Consider the following 12409-nt stretch of genomic DNA (forward strand, 5'->3'; position numbering starts at 1 on the left):
AAATAAAAGTCATACTAAGCTATACATTGTTAAGAAATTACAATTACAAATACTTTCTAGGTCCAGTACTTTCTAGGAACAGTACTGTTCAGTACTGACCTTTTGCCTAAAGAAATATCTGGTTGGCACATTTTACAGCCAACCAGGGGTTGACAGAGTTAAAGATTACACATGAGCGTTCACTAGGGCGGTTAAAGGGTGTCCAGGAGGTTCCAACCAGCTGTTAGCTCTTGGACACTGAAGCCCAGATCAATGTCAGCACGGATCTCTGTCTCTCTGCTAAGGTCCTGTAGGCCTTCTCACAGTCTCAGATCTGTGAAGAACATCACCCTGAGCAGGACATGGAAACCTTGCAATACATGGCTCCAGTCGTGTCGGTAAGTTTGCCTTTCAAAAGGAACATTGGATGAATTGGATGAAAGATCATGGTGTTTAGTTTGGTTCATATGTCGGTGCATGCTGTGTTAATCATTAATTAGGAAGTCCCTGAGAATACACCAGTGTTATAAAGCTTTGGGGACATGATATGTCTCATTGCTTGCTCATACTGTACCAGAACACTGAAACAGTGGTTGCACTTTTCTCTTAAAAAATACATATATATTAACTAATAGATTATTTTGTTTGTTTTGGAGATACAAGGGCTGGACCATTGACTTTATGCACACGGCTGCCATCTTGCCAGCAAGGTGCTAACTAGGTGCAACTTCCCATTGACTGCAGCCCATTCATCCAAAAAGAAAAGTCCTATAATTGTATTAAACAACGTCAAACTCACCAACATTGCAGCTGTACAAAAAGCTTGAATTATCCTCTTTCTATCTGCAAAGTGTTTGTTTCATAAAAATCCACCGTAAACATGTTATGAGCTACTGCCTCTCAAGAAATACCTTGCAGGTGATTCATTTTCTAAGTGTCAGAGTTTGGAAGCGCTCATTATCAGTAAAGCAACCTCCTGCTGCCTCCTGCATGATGTGCAAATTCAAAACAGCTGGTACGTGTACGCATGGGCCATTGAGTGATACTGTATACATGAATTTCATAATTTCCAAATGGTTTAATGCACAGACAATAATTGTGCCGCTTTTGACGAAAACCTGCATGAATGAGCACAAATGTGGACGTCCTGTCACACACTTGGAGCAATCATTGGTCAATCATTATGGTTTGTCTTCAGTAAATTATTAAATTACCTACGTAAGCATCCCCCCCCCATCCTTACAGAATAACATTTTTCTTTTTCAAATAAGTTGATGCTCCCGCTTTTGAGGCCCGGCATGTTTTGAGGTTAAGAGAGGTCTGTGAAGTCCTTATAACGCCAACCAGTCTTCCTTCCGTGTTCCTTCTTAATTCATCTTTCTCCCATCACGTGCATTTTCTTCCATTTGTTTGCCCACCTCAGATCCCTCCACGTGGACAGTCCTCCTCACATCCCTTCACTGACGACCAGCTATGTCCACGGCACCTCGTCCGTCTCCTTGCTTCCACTGACCGTGGGCCAGAGCCTGCAGGCGACCGCAGAGCGCTGGCCGGACCGTGAGGCCATGGTTTTCCTGCAGGATGGCGTTCGGAAAACGTTTGCCCAGTTTCAGCAAGATGTGTGTGTCTCATGGCTCTGTTTCAAATTCAAATGCTATACACTTAGATTCTTTTAAGCTGTACCACATTTAACCCGTTAACACCGGGAAAGCATCCGTGTCATTTTAGATTTGAGCTAAAAAAGCATTATTTTATACTTGGCTATTAAAAAAATAACAGATCTACAAGCTCACAGCGCGGAACTGTGTGTTGCGCTATGGGCTTGTAGATCTGCTATTTTGAAAAGTCGTGCATATATCTTTTAAAGTGAACATTTTCAACTCCAATCTTTGTTTCTGTGGGTCCCTGGAACAAAATATTTTGAAATGGCGGTCGGCTGCAATGCATTTTTGCGGATCAAATTCTTATTTCATATATGTTTTAACTTCTATTATATTATCTGTTTTTCTTAACCATAATGCACATTGAATTTACAATGTGCTTTATGGTTATGCAAAACAGACACCATAAAATGTATGGTACTGTATCTGTATGGCATACATACTGATGTAAGCTAGTTGCCTCTGTGGACTTTAGCACCTGCAGAAATGTGAGTGTCAGTTAGGTATTACACTGTTCTTCCAATTATGATGGATGTGATGCATCTTATAATTGTTCTAGAATGTGTAATTTGTTATGATATTATTTCTACTGTTGCAGGTTGACAAAGTAGCGGCAGGTCTCCTAGCACTAGGTCTGAAGAGAGGCGACAGACTGGGAGTATGGGGCCCAAACACGTATGAATGGATTCTCTTCCAGTTTGCTACGGCCAAGGCTGGCATCATAATGGTCAGTTCAGGAGATCTGGCATGTACAGTCAGTCATATGCAGTGGTGGAAGAAGTACTAGCTCACATTTTTACTTAACTACAAGTATCAATACCACAATTTAGAAATACTCAGTTACAAGTTAAAGTGTGGTATTCAAAATGAACCTACGTTTTGGCATCAAAATATACCAAATAATCATTATTGGGGATGCACGCTATAATCTGTAGCATGTCGGCCATAAAAATGCCATATCGGATCGGTCTCAAAATAATCCCGATTATTTAATCGGTTTTCACAAAAGAATAAAGATCAAATATGATGTAAAATCTTAAGTAAAAATTTACTTTTTTCTACATTTAATTTGTGTACTCATCTCATTCGGTATAGTCATTCAGTTGTGAAAACAGACACCTGGAAAAGAGTATAGGCTATTTATTGATTGATTATTAACAGGCTTTGGGCCAAGCCCCTAGGTACTTGTTGTACTTGAGCACATGCACTTAGTTACATTCCACCACTGGTCTTTTTTTTTTGTTTGTTAGTTGCCGCTTGAAGCTATTGGTCACACATGATCTTTTAATGCTTCCAGGTGTCCAGGTGTGCCTTGAGATACTGTGACATCATGGTTTGAAGCCAAATCGGTCACACATTATCTTTCAACGTAGTTTTACAATGGTTTGTCTTCCCTGCAGGTGTCCGTGAACCCAGCCTATCAGCTGAAGGAACTGGAGTTTACCCTGAGAAAGGTGTAGTATGTGTCAATAAAATTGAATGAGTGTGTGAGGCTAGTGTCAGAAAGCATATGGGGTAAGGGTTATCTCTCGGTCACGTGACACAAGCACATGCCACTGTTTATAAAGTGGAGAAGAAACATGTCTGCTGTTTCTGATGACAAATCATTCTACACACGAATACAGGCCCATTTTTGATTTGTCAACACACTACTTAAATGCTATGCTTACTTGATCAGATTACCATGGGGTCTAGTCTATACAAGGCCCCCTCCTGTTTTAGCTTTAGGCCTACAATTAATATATTTGGCAAATATTCCCCTCAGAATAGAGGGTATGCGTGTGACATCATCATCAAACCAGGAAGTTATGCAGGAACGCCTACTGAGTGGCAAAAAACTACTTTCTGGCCTTGACAGCCCATACATCCACACAGAAAAGTCTTATCTGATTGCATTAAACAACATTAAACAATGTTAAACTCACTTTGCCACTCGATTTGCCACTCGATGTCAAAGTCAAAGTCATACGATTTGTCACACACGTTACCGCAGTGAAATTTGTTCTCCGCATTTGACCCATCTCTTGGAGCGGTGAGCCGCAGCCAAGGAGCGGTGAGCTGCAGCGTGCGCCACGTCCGGGAATCATTTGATTAGTAGATTTGACCCCCAATCCAACCCTTTGATGCTGAGTGCCAAGCAGGGAGGCATTGGGTCCCATTTTTACAGTCTTTGGTATGACCCGGCCGGGGATCGAACCCCGACCTCCCAGTTTCAGGGCGGACACTCTAACCACAAGGCCACTGTCTGTATGAATGAATGTGCCATTCACTTTAAGCATGCGCATACTCTCTATAGGGATGCTGGCTTTGGATTAATGGAACTTGATTTGATATATACAGGTCCAGTGCAAAGCAGTGGTCTGCCCTACCAAGTTTAAAACTCAGAGGTTTTGTGCGATGCTGAGGGAGATCTGCCCAGAGATAGGCACATCTGTATCAGGCATGATCAAAGTTCGAAGCTCCAGGTACAGTACACAGAAAACATTTACAAATCACATATGAATCAAAAGTATTCCTTAATATGTATCATATTGGCGTATATTCAGTGTCATGGTCAGAATCATGATCGGTATGTCAGTGGTCATTATCGTGTCAGTATCATGCCAGTATCATGTAAGCAGCTGCATCCATGATACTGTCAGTATCTTGTCAGAATAATTGTCTCTCTCTTGTTTGGGAGAAATTGGTTTATCTAACCTGAAAGTGTATTTCCGGTTTACAAAAAAGTTGTCGCTAAATATCATTTACCGCCTTTAAGCAAAAAATATCTTCCACCACCGATTGTGGGAATTCAGAATAAACTGCACAATGACGCATTTATTTTCTTCTCTTTCGTTCTTTTTTGCCAGTCTACCAGACTTACGCATGGTGATTGTGACAGACAGCAGACAGTCAGGGATGCTGACTGTGGAAGACGTAATGCAAGCCGCAGAGAGTCACCACCACAGAGAACTGATGGAGCTGCAGAGCAAGCTGTCCTGTGATGACCCCATCAACATTCAGTTCACCTCGGTAAGCTTCCCTACCGTATCCCATCTTATTTATGATGACATTGTAATGTATTGTAACTTTGCTTCGCATGAGGAAGAGCTGAACATTATGAAAGCTCAGATAAATAATTAGATCAGGGGGTCTTTGGGTCTTCTTTGGGTCTGACAACTCGGTTTATCGTTTATATTTTGGAAGATTTTCACAAAATATTTATGCTACAGCAGGGTTAATGGTTAAAAAAAGGTAATAATCTTTGTCCATCACTTGTTTTAGGGCACCACAGGAAATCCAAAGGGAGCTACGCTTTCACACCACAATATTGTCAATAATGCCTATTTACTGGGTCTCCGGATGGGTTATGGATGGAGGGTAAGTGCATACGCTGTTGCTCACCAAAAATAATTGAGTTAAATTAAACTTTAGATTAGGCTTTATCTCAAGAGGATACATAACTAGGTTTGTCACAATTATTGCCTCATCTTCTAATTGGAATAATTTTAGGTAATTTCTTTTGCAATATAATGTTTACATTTACAAATATACAAAATACAGAAAAATACAGAAATAACAGATCTACAAGCTAACCACGTGCCATAAAGTAATGCGTTGTAAGCTTGTACAGTAGATCATCTACTGGGGTTTTTTTAAATGTTTGAAAGTATACAATTATTAAATCCATATATGTCAGTAATTTCTTTTATATTTAAGCTATTTGTCATATCTGCCCTGTGCAACGATACGAAGCCTATGTTCCAATGTTCAGTGCCAAAAACACACAATAAAATCATTCGTTGCAGTTATTTGGATGTCAATTAATCGTCAACTTAAAATGTGTAATGGTGACAGCTCTATACAGTAGCTTATTGAAGTATATAATGGTATTCCTCCCATCAGCCTCAGGTGCGAGTGTGCGTTCCAGTGCCAATGTATCACTGCTTCGGTTCGGTGCTGGGAGGAATGTGCATGGCATTGCATGGCATCACACTGGTCTTTCCTTCTGCTGGCTTTGACGGGCGTGCCAACCTAGAGGCCATTCAGAATGAAAAGTACAACATGCACTTTAACACTCTAAACCTGACCCCTATTTTGGGCATAACATTCTAGACAGAAAATCAATGAATCAATCAATAAATGAATGAATCTCAAAAGAATTGAAAAAAATCACACCCGTGTGAACTGAGTGGTGCAAGGTTTTTGGGTCCCACGTACAGGTACACACACGTACAGGTACACACATACATACAGACAAAGCTGGTTGTTGGAGTGGTTTGCACCACTCAAAAAATACATCCTTTTCAAAATATCTATAAGGTCACAAATGCGTCACAATATGACACATGTGAGCTATTTCTGAAATAGGGTATGAGTGGTTAAACCTAAGTAATAATACACTGCTAATACACATATATATGTCTATATGTCTCCCAAAGGTGTAATTTTCTCTATGGCACCCCCACTATGTTTATCGACATGCTGGGCCAGCCGGATTTCCACAAGTTTGACCTGTCGTCAGCCAAAGCTGGTAAGAGACCTGTGTGTGTGACCTAGCTGATCAATGTGTTGTTTTATAGTGAAGGCTTAATCAATATTTTCCAATATTAATCAGCATTTGTGATTACTATTGTGGCGTCTGTGACGTTCATATAGGAATCATGGCGGGATCCACCTGTCCTCCTGAGGTTGTCAAGAAACTGAGATCAGACATGAATGTGGAAGAGATGATGGTGAGTACAGTAGCTCATCTGTCCCATATCCTTCCTTTAAAACAGGCCTGAAAATCCACCTTTCAGCAGGCCAAAGGGAGAGGAAATGATCGCTTCTCCCTTAGACAGGTGATCACCCATCATATTATAGTGTTTTATATTTTGTTATATTGAATATTGAAATGTCATGTTATCCTCTTAGACCAAGACTGTGTTTGACTGTACTCTGTTGCTGTTTGCATTTCTGCCTAATAAAATATTCAATCAATCGTTTCCACTCCTCGCCATCTGCTAGTAATATAACATGACACTCACATTTTGATTTTATTCCCATACATGGGAAAGCCCCCATATATGGTGCCCAGGTCTCGTGACATCACATGACATCATCAGGGATGGAGATGATGTCATGGTAAATGCAACCTGCTGTCGCAATTAAGCCCATATATGGAGATCCCTGATGTCATCAATATTGGCCAGCAACTCTACATCTGACCTCAAACCCTTAGATCTCCATATGGATATATGTCAGAACCTGTTCTGACATTCTTTATGTTGATCCTTCCCCATCCATCCTTCCTCTTCGATGTCTCCCTTTTGACTGATACCTGTCCATTCAAACTCTAGACGGGCCTGCCCCAAAGTTATTAGTGCAGCCGCACCCTGCAGCCGAGTTCTCAACAGGCCTGAAAATTAAGGCCCGGCCCTCCCTGGGCCCTCATCAAACCCTGTACACTCAAGATACTGCCCCCGCTGCCACCCTTAGATCTCCATATGGAGCTGACCTGTTCTGACATTCCATATGTTGATCTGACCTCATCAAACCCTGTACAACCCTGTACAACCTAACCTAACCCTGTACCCTGTACTAACCCTAACCCTAACCCACCAAGTACACCATACATACAGTAAGGTTCCATATGTGTTGTATCATACAGTAATGTAATGTTCCATAATGTGTTGTCTATATCAGATAGGATATGGAACCACGGAGAACAGCCCAGTGACATTCCTGGGATTCCCTCTGGACAATGAGGATCTGAAGGTCAACACTATTGGATGCATCATGAACCACACTGAGGTAGATGTGATTCCACCTCACACATTTTGTCACACAACTTCCACTACAATCTAAGAACTGTAAAAAAGAAAAGAAAAAGTGACCTCAACACTGTGCTATCTGTGCGCATGCGTGTGTGTGTGTGTATGTGTGTGTGTGTGTGTGTGTGTGTGTGTGTGTGTGTGTGTGTGTGTGTGTGTGTGTGTGTGTGTGTGTGTGTGTGTGTGTGTGACAACAGGCCAAGGTCGTGGACCCCGCCACGGGGGACATAGTCCCGCTGGGGGTCCAGGGAGAGCTGATGATCAGGGGCTACTGTGTGATGCTGGAGTACTGGGAGGACCCGGAGAAAACCAGGGAGGTCCTCTCCAGAGACCGTTGGTACAGGACAGGGTAAGAAACGTTTCTTTACTGATGTCATAATACTGGGGAGTCTGGGGGCCCCATATGGAACCCCTCCCTCCGCTATAGGCCTACTGTAGCTCCGAGATGAGGTCCCACCCACTTTTCTACCTGACAGCGGTCGCTCCCGGCGAATAATTTCCACTTTGCACAATTCTTATACCTATTTCCATACATCGTATCCAAAAAGTAAAGGTCTGAACCACAGGTTGAGAACCATGGATTAAAACAGTGAACAGGCAAATGATATCGAAAACTAAATAGTCAGTGCATTTACTGTAAACTCCTGAGTGTTATTTTAACAAGTTGCACTCTTTTTAATTGTGTTTTTAAATTAACACTCAGGATTTTGCAGTGTACTGAATATTAATATATTATACAAGAGAGAGGGGAAATGGGGGCCACATGACGGTTCATTGTGAGTTCTGTGCCTCTGTCTGTACACAGTGATATTGCCAGTCTGAATGCTTTGGGATACTGCCGTATCGAAGGACGCATAAAGGACATGATCATCCGAGGGGGAGAGAACATTTATCCTGCTGAAATAGAGCAATTTCTACACACCCATCCCAAAGTACAAGAGGCACAGGTGAGACTGAGAACCACTAGAGGGCATCAAAGAGTCTGGTGAAGGCCTCCATACCTAATTCAAAATATGAGTCTGTTTTTATGTCAGTTGTCAAATCTGTTGAACCAAGTTGGTGGTAGATTTGGGCTGTGGAAATAGTTATTAATGAATCAATTTTACTCAAACTACGTCACTAATTGGTAATAACAGAATCAGGGCATAAATGATACTGGAATTTGAGCAGGTCAGTTATAAGAAAATGATTTGACTTGATAATAGGCACTATTAGTAGTAACATTTACTCATGCGTTTAGGGGGCAGCGCTGGATTGATAGTAGGCTATCTTTTACCAATGCTAACTGAGGAGAACTGAATATCCACCACTGCCTTTATCTAATTGCACTGCCACTGAAACATTCATTTGGTTTCCTTCATTATCCAAGCCTTTTCCGTTTCTTCACAAGAACTGCATGCTGCTGCTAATATATCCATAGCTAAACGACTGTTTGGGGGTTTGGAGAAGAGTTCAATTTTGAGATGTTCCAGTTTAAATATTTCATGAACAACGAAGATATGACATCCGCATGAACGCTGTTAGAAGTACATTGTTGGCGTTGTGTTTCTTTGCCTGTGTGTCCTAGGTGATCGGGTTGAAAGATGAGAGGATGGGAGAGCAGGTGTGTGCTTGCATCAAGTTAAAGGCGGGCCAAGCCTCCAATAAAGAAGAGATACAAGCTTTCTGCAAGGGACAGGTATGAGGAGACAGGTAGCACCATTGCACCAGTAGAAAAACTTACAGTAATGACGCATAATAAAATAACGTTGTTGTTTTTTTCTTTCTTCTTGACGATTTATAGCTATGCACATTTTACTGTTTTACTTTATTTTCTTAATGCTGTGTATTTCTGTTTTTGATATGTATTTGTTGTCTTCTTGTGAAGTGCACAGGTGATGTTGTACTATAAAAATCACACCTGTGTGAACTGAGTGGTGCAACTCCCCCCCTTACACCCCCCCCCTCCCTCTTTCTCTCTCATTAGCAGGCAACAGTGCAGCACTATTTCTCTCTCTCTGTTTCTGGCACGACAGCGCCCCTACTGGTACTCATGAGTCACACATGAGTCACACACAAACATAGGTTAACACGAGTCACATAGGTGTCACACGGACACGGACATTGCTGTTCCTTGGAGTGGTTGCACCACTCAAAAATAAACTGAAACTGAAACTATATGCTCAATTAACTTAACACCAGCAGTGGAGCCTATGGAGGCGAGCGTCCTTTGTTTCCCCCACTGTGGTTGGTAGGAGGTGGGGAAAGCATAAAGCCAGGCGTCAAAGTTGAGAAAAGTTCAATTTGAAGCTTCGAGAAAGAGCATCAAGCCAATCAGAAGAGAGCTATGATCTGACGTAAGCGTGGTGTGGACATACACAATCAACACCACAGACTAGACTACTGTGTACACAAGTTGCAAATATTGATAATAATGTTTTGAACTAGCAGTTGTAGGTGTGAAATTAATCATATAAAATGAGAAAACAAACAAGCTGTCAGAGATGAGCACCGTGTGTCTGAACAGCTCCACAGACGGGTCACAGCTGGTCGATTTGGTCTGCTTGGGTCACCGGATCTCTGGCTGCAGCCCAACAGAACTCTCTTATTTATGAGGGTGACACTCATACCTCATACAACACGTCCTATTTATTGCATTTTGTGAATGTTCGCACTACGGACATTTTGCGTTTTCTCACAGTTGCTGTGTGAAATTCAGCATGCAAAGCGCTGTTAAGTGTGAACCTGTAATGTGAGCTGAAATGTTTTTGTTTTTTTTAACTACAGATTTCTCACTTCAAGATCCCAAGTTACGTCGTGTTTGTAGATGGCTATCCTCTTACTGTCTCTGGAAAGGTATGACACTTTCAGTGTTGTCACACTAATAGGTATCAAAGTGGTGTAGAGTATTTCCAATTTCCAATAATTGTACTTCTACTCCACTAAATCTCAGAGGCAAATATTGTACTTTTAGTCTACTACAATTATTTGAAAACTTTACTTAGCCTACTAGTTACTTTGGCTTAAAATAGCCGATCTTACAAGCTCACAATGTGTTTTGCAAGCTTGTAGATCTGGCATTTTCAAAATATTTTAATTATATAATAATCGTACTGATATATTCTGATGCCATTGCTTTTACTCCAGTACATTTCTACATTGCAGTATTGATACTTACAAGTAAAATAATGTACAGTAGTACTTTGTCCACCACTGGTAAACGTGAGCGTTTCATTTTAGCCTACTGTTTTATCTGTATTTATTTATTTCTCTTATAGATTCAGAAGAACAAACTACGTGAAGCCATTGAGAAGCAACTGGGGCTGGCCTGAGTGTGTAAGCTACTGTATGTGTATGCTGCTGTGCAATGTCTCCAGCTCAACCGCACATGGAATACAGTTGGGTGCCACCGATATTGTCCCTTATCATTTGACCCATTTAGGCCTGACCTCAAAATTTTAAAAAATCCTTCTAAATCCTCCAGTTTTCTGAAATAAATATTTTCACGATTTTTCAAAAATAGCAGACCTACAAGCTCGTAGCGCGCCACTCGGTGGCGCGCTATGAGCTTGTAGATCTGCTATTTTTCAATAGCTAAATTATAACAATGTTTAAAACACCAAAAGGGGTTCCCGCCCAAAATGGGTTAACTGTCCTTTTGCGCAGATCACGCAAACCTCAGCAAAAAGAAAAGGACAATATCGATGGCCTCCAACTGTACATACAGTTCAACGTCATGAATGTGCTGACTCCCATTGAGACAGCAAGACACTGAATCTGTGCGTTATTCTTTGCAACTTAATCTAGGCTACTATTATTGACCACAATGGACTACCTCGGTACTACCTGTTCTGTTAACAGACTTGTTAATAAAGTATGAAATAAAATGTTGAGGAATGTTTTAGACAATGTGTGATCATGTTGATTGACACAAAACGCTTTGTAGTCAGGGGATCTATGGCCAAACTAGGGGTCAAACTAGGGAGTTGTCATGATTCTGAATCCATTCCAAGCATTAGTTTTGCATGAAAAACACTCCTTGGGCTAAAAATGTCCATAGCCGTCATCACAAATGTGATGAAGTCAGCACATTTGGGCATATTTGGGCAAGTGGCTATGGCCAAACTAGGGGTCAAACTAGGGAGTTTTCATGATTCTGATTCCATTCCAAGCATTAGTTTTGCACGAAAAGCACTCCTTGGGCTTACAAAGGCCATAGCAGTCATCACAAATGTGATGAGGTCAGCACATTTGGGCACATTAGGACACATTTGGGCAAGTGTCTATGGTTGTTTTTAGCCCAAGGAGTGTTTTTCGTGCAAAACTAATGCTTGGAATGGATTCAAAATGATGAAAACCCACTAGTTTGACACGTCACATGCTATTTAAAGCATAATGAAATTTAGACCATTGTGCCAGATATTGGCTGTTGATGGTACCCCAACTTTCAGCAGCTGTCAAAAATTCCCCTAGGGTGGTTGAATATAAACCAATGTGGGATATGTTAGTAGACACCTTTACAAACACATTGGTGAAGACATTTCTTGGTAAGAAATGTATTCCCAGATTTGACATTATACTGATAATATTCCCTGACTATTGATGATCTGCAATACTGGAAACGCAATTCTTTCATCCCATACCCTATATTGACCTTATGCACACCGCTGCCATCTTGCCAGCAAGGTGCTAACTAGGTGCAACTTCCCATTAGCCAAATTCCAATACCCACAATCTCGGCCACTCGCTCTCACACACTCGGTCACTCCAGCATGCCGGTGTTACGGTGAAATTGGTGACCAGCCAAAATATGTGACCATCTTGTGGACTTTACATAACGTACATGGAGGTCTTTAAATATGTGGCCTAAATACCGCTAGGTTGAACTCTGATAATAAAACACTATGATTTATGTTGGGAGACTGATGACTGTTATATGACATCTACTCTACATGATTGTCACATATTTCAGCAGGTCACCAATTTCACTGCTGA

At 41.3% G+C, this 12409-nt stretch overlaps 1 protein-coding gene across 1 annotated transcript; it reads left to right on the forward strand.

Annotated features, from left to right (window-relative positions):
• Positions 1-359: 359 nt before the first annotated feature.
• LOC306937128 (medium-chain acyl-CoA ligase ACSF2, mitochondrial-like) lies at positions 360-10746 on the forward strand (the record flags this gene model as incomplete). Its single annotated transcript, XM_079520795.1, has 16 exons — positions 360-373; positions 1403-1598; positions 2239-2367; positions 3041-3094; positions 3981-4105; positions 4490-4652; positions 4905-5000; positions 5526-5677; positions 6062-6153; positions 6279-6355; positions 7308-7415; positions 7633-7784; positions 8241-8382; positions 9003-9113; positions 10202-10270; positions 10693-10746. 16 exons carry the CDS (start codon positions 360-362, stop codon positions 10744-10746), a joined length of 1734 nt encoding a protein of 577 aa, XP_079376921.1.
• Positions 10747-12409: the final 1663 nt, after the last annotated feature.

This window comes from Electrona antarctica (genome assembly GCF_951216825.1).
Source record: "Electrona antarctica genome assembly, chromosome: 14".
Classification (NCBI taxonomy): Eukaryota; Metazoa; Chordata; class Actinopteri; order Myctophiformes; family Myctophidae; genus Electrona; species Electrona antarctica.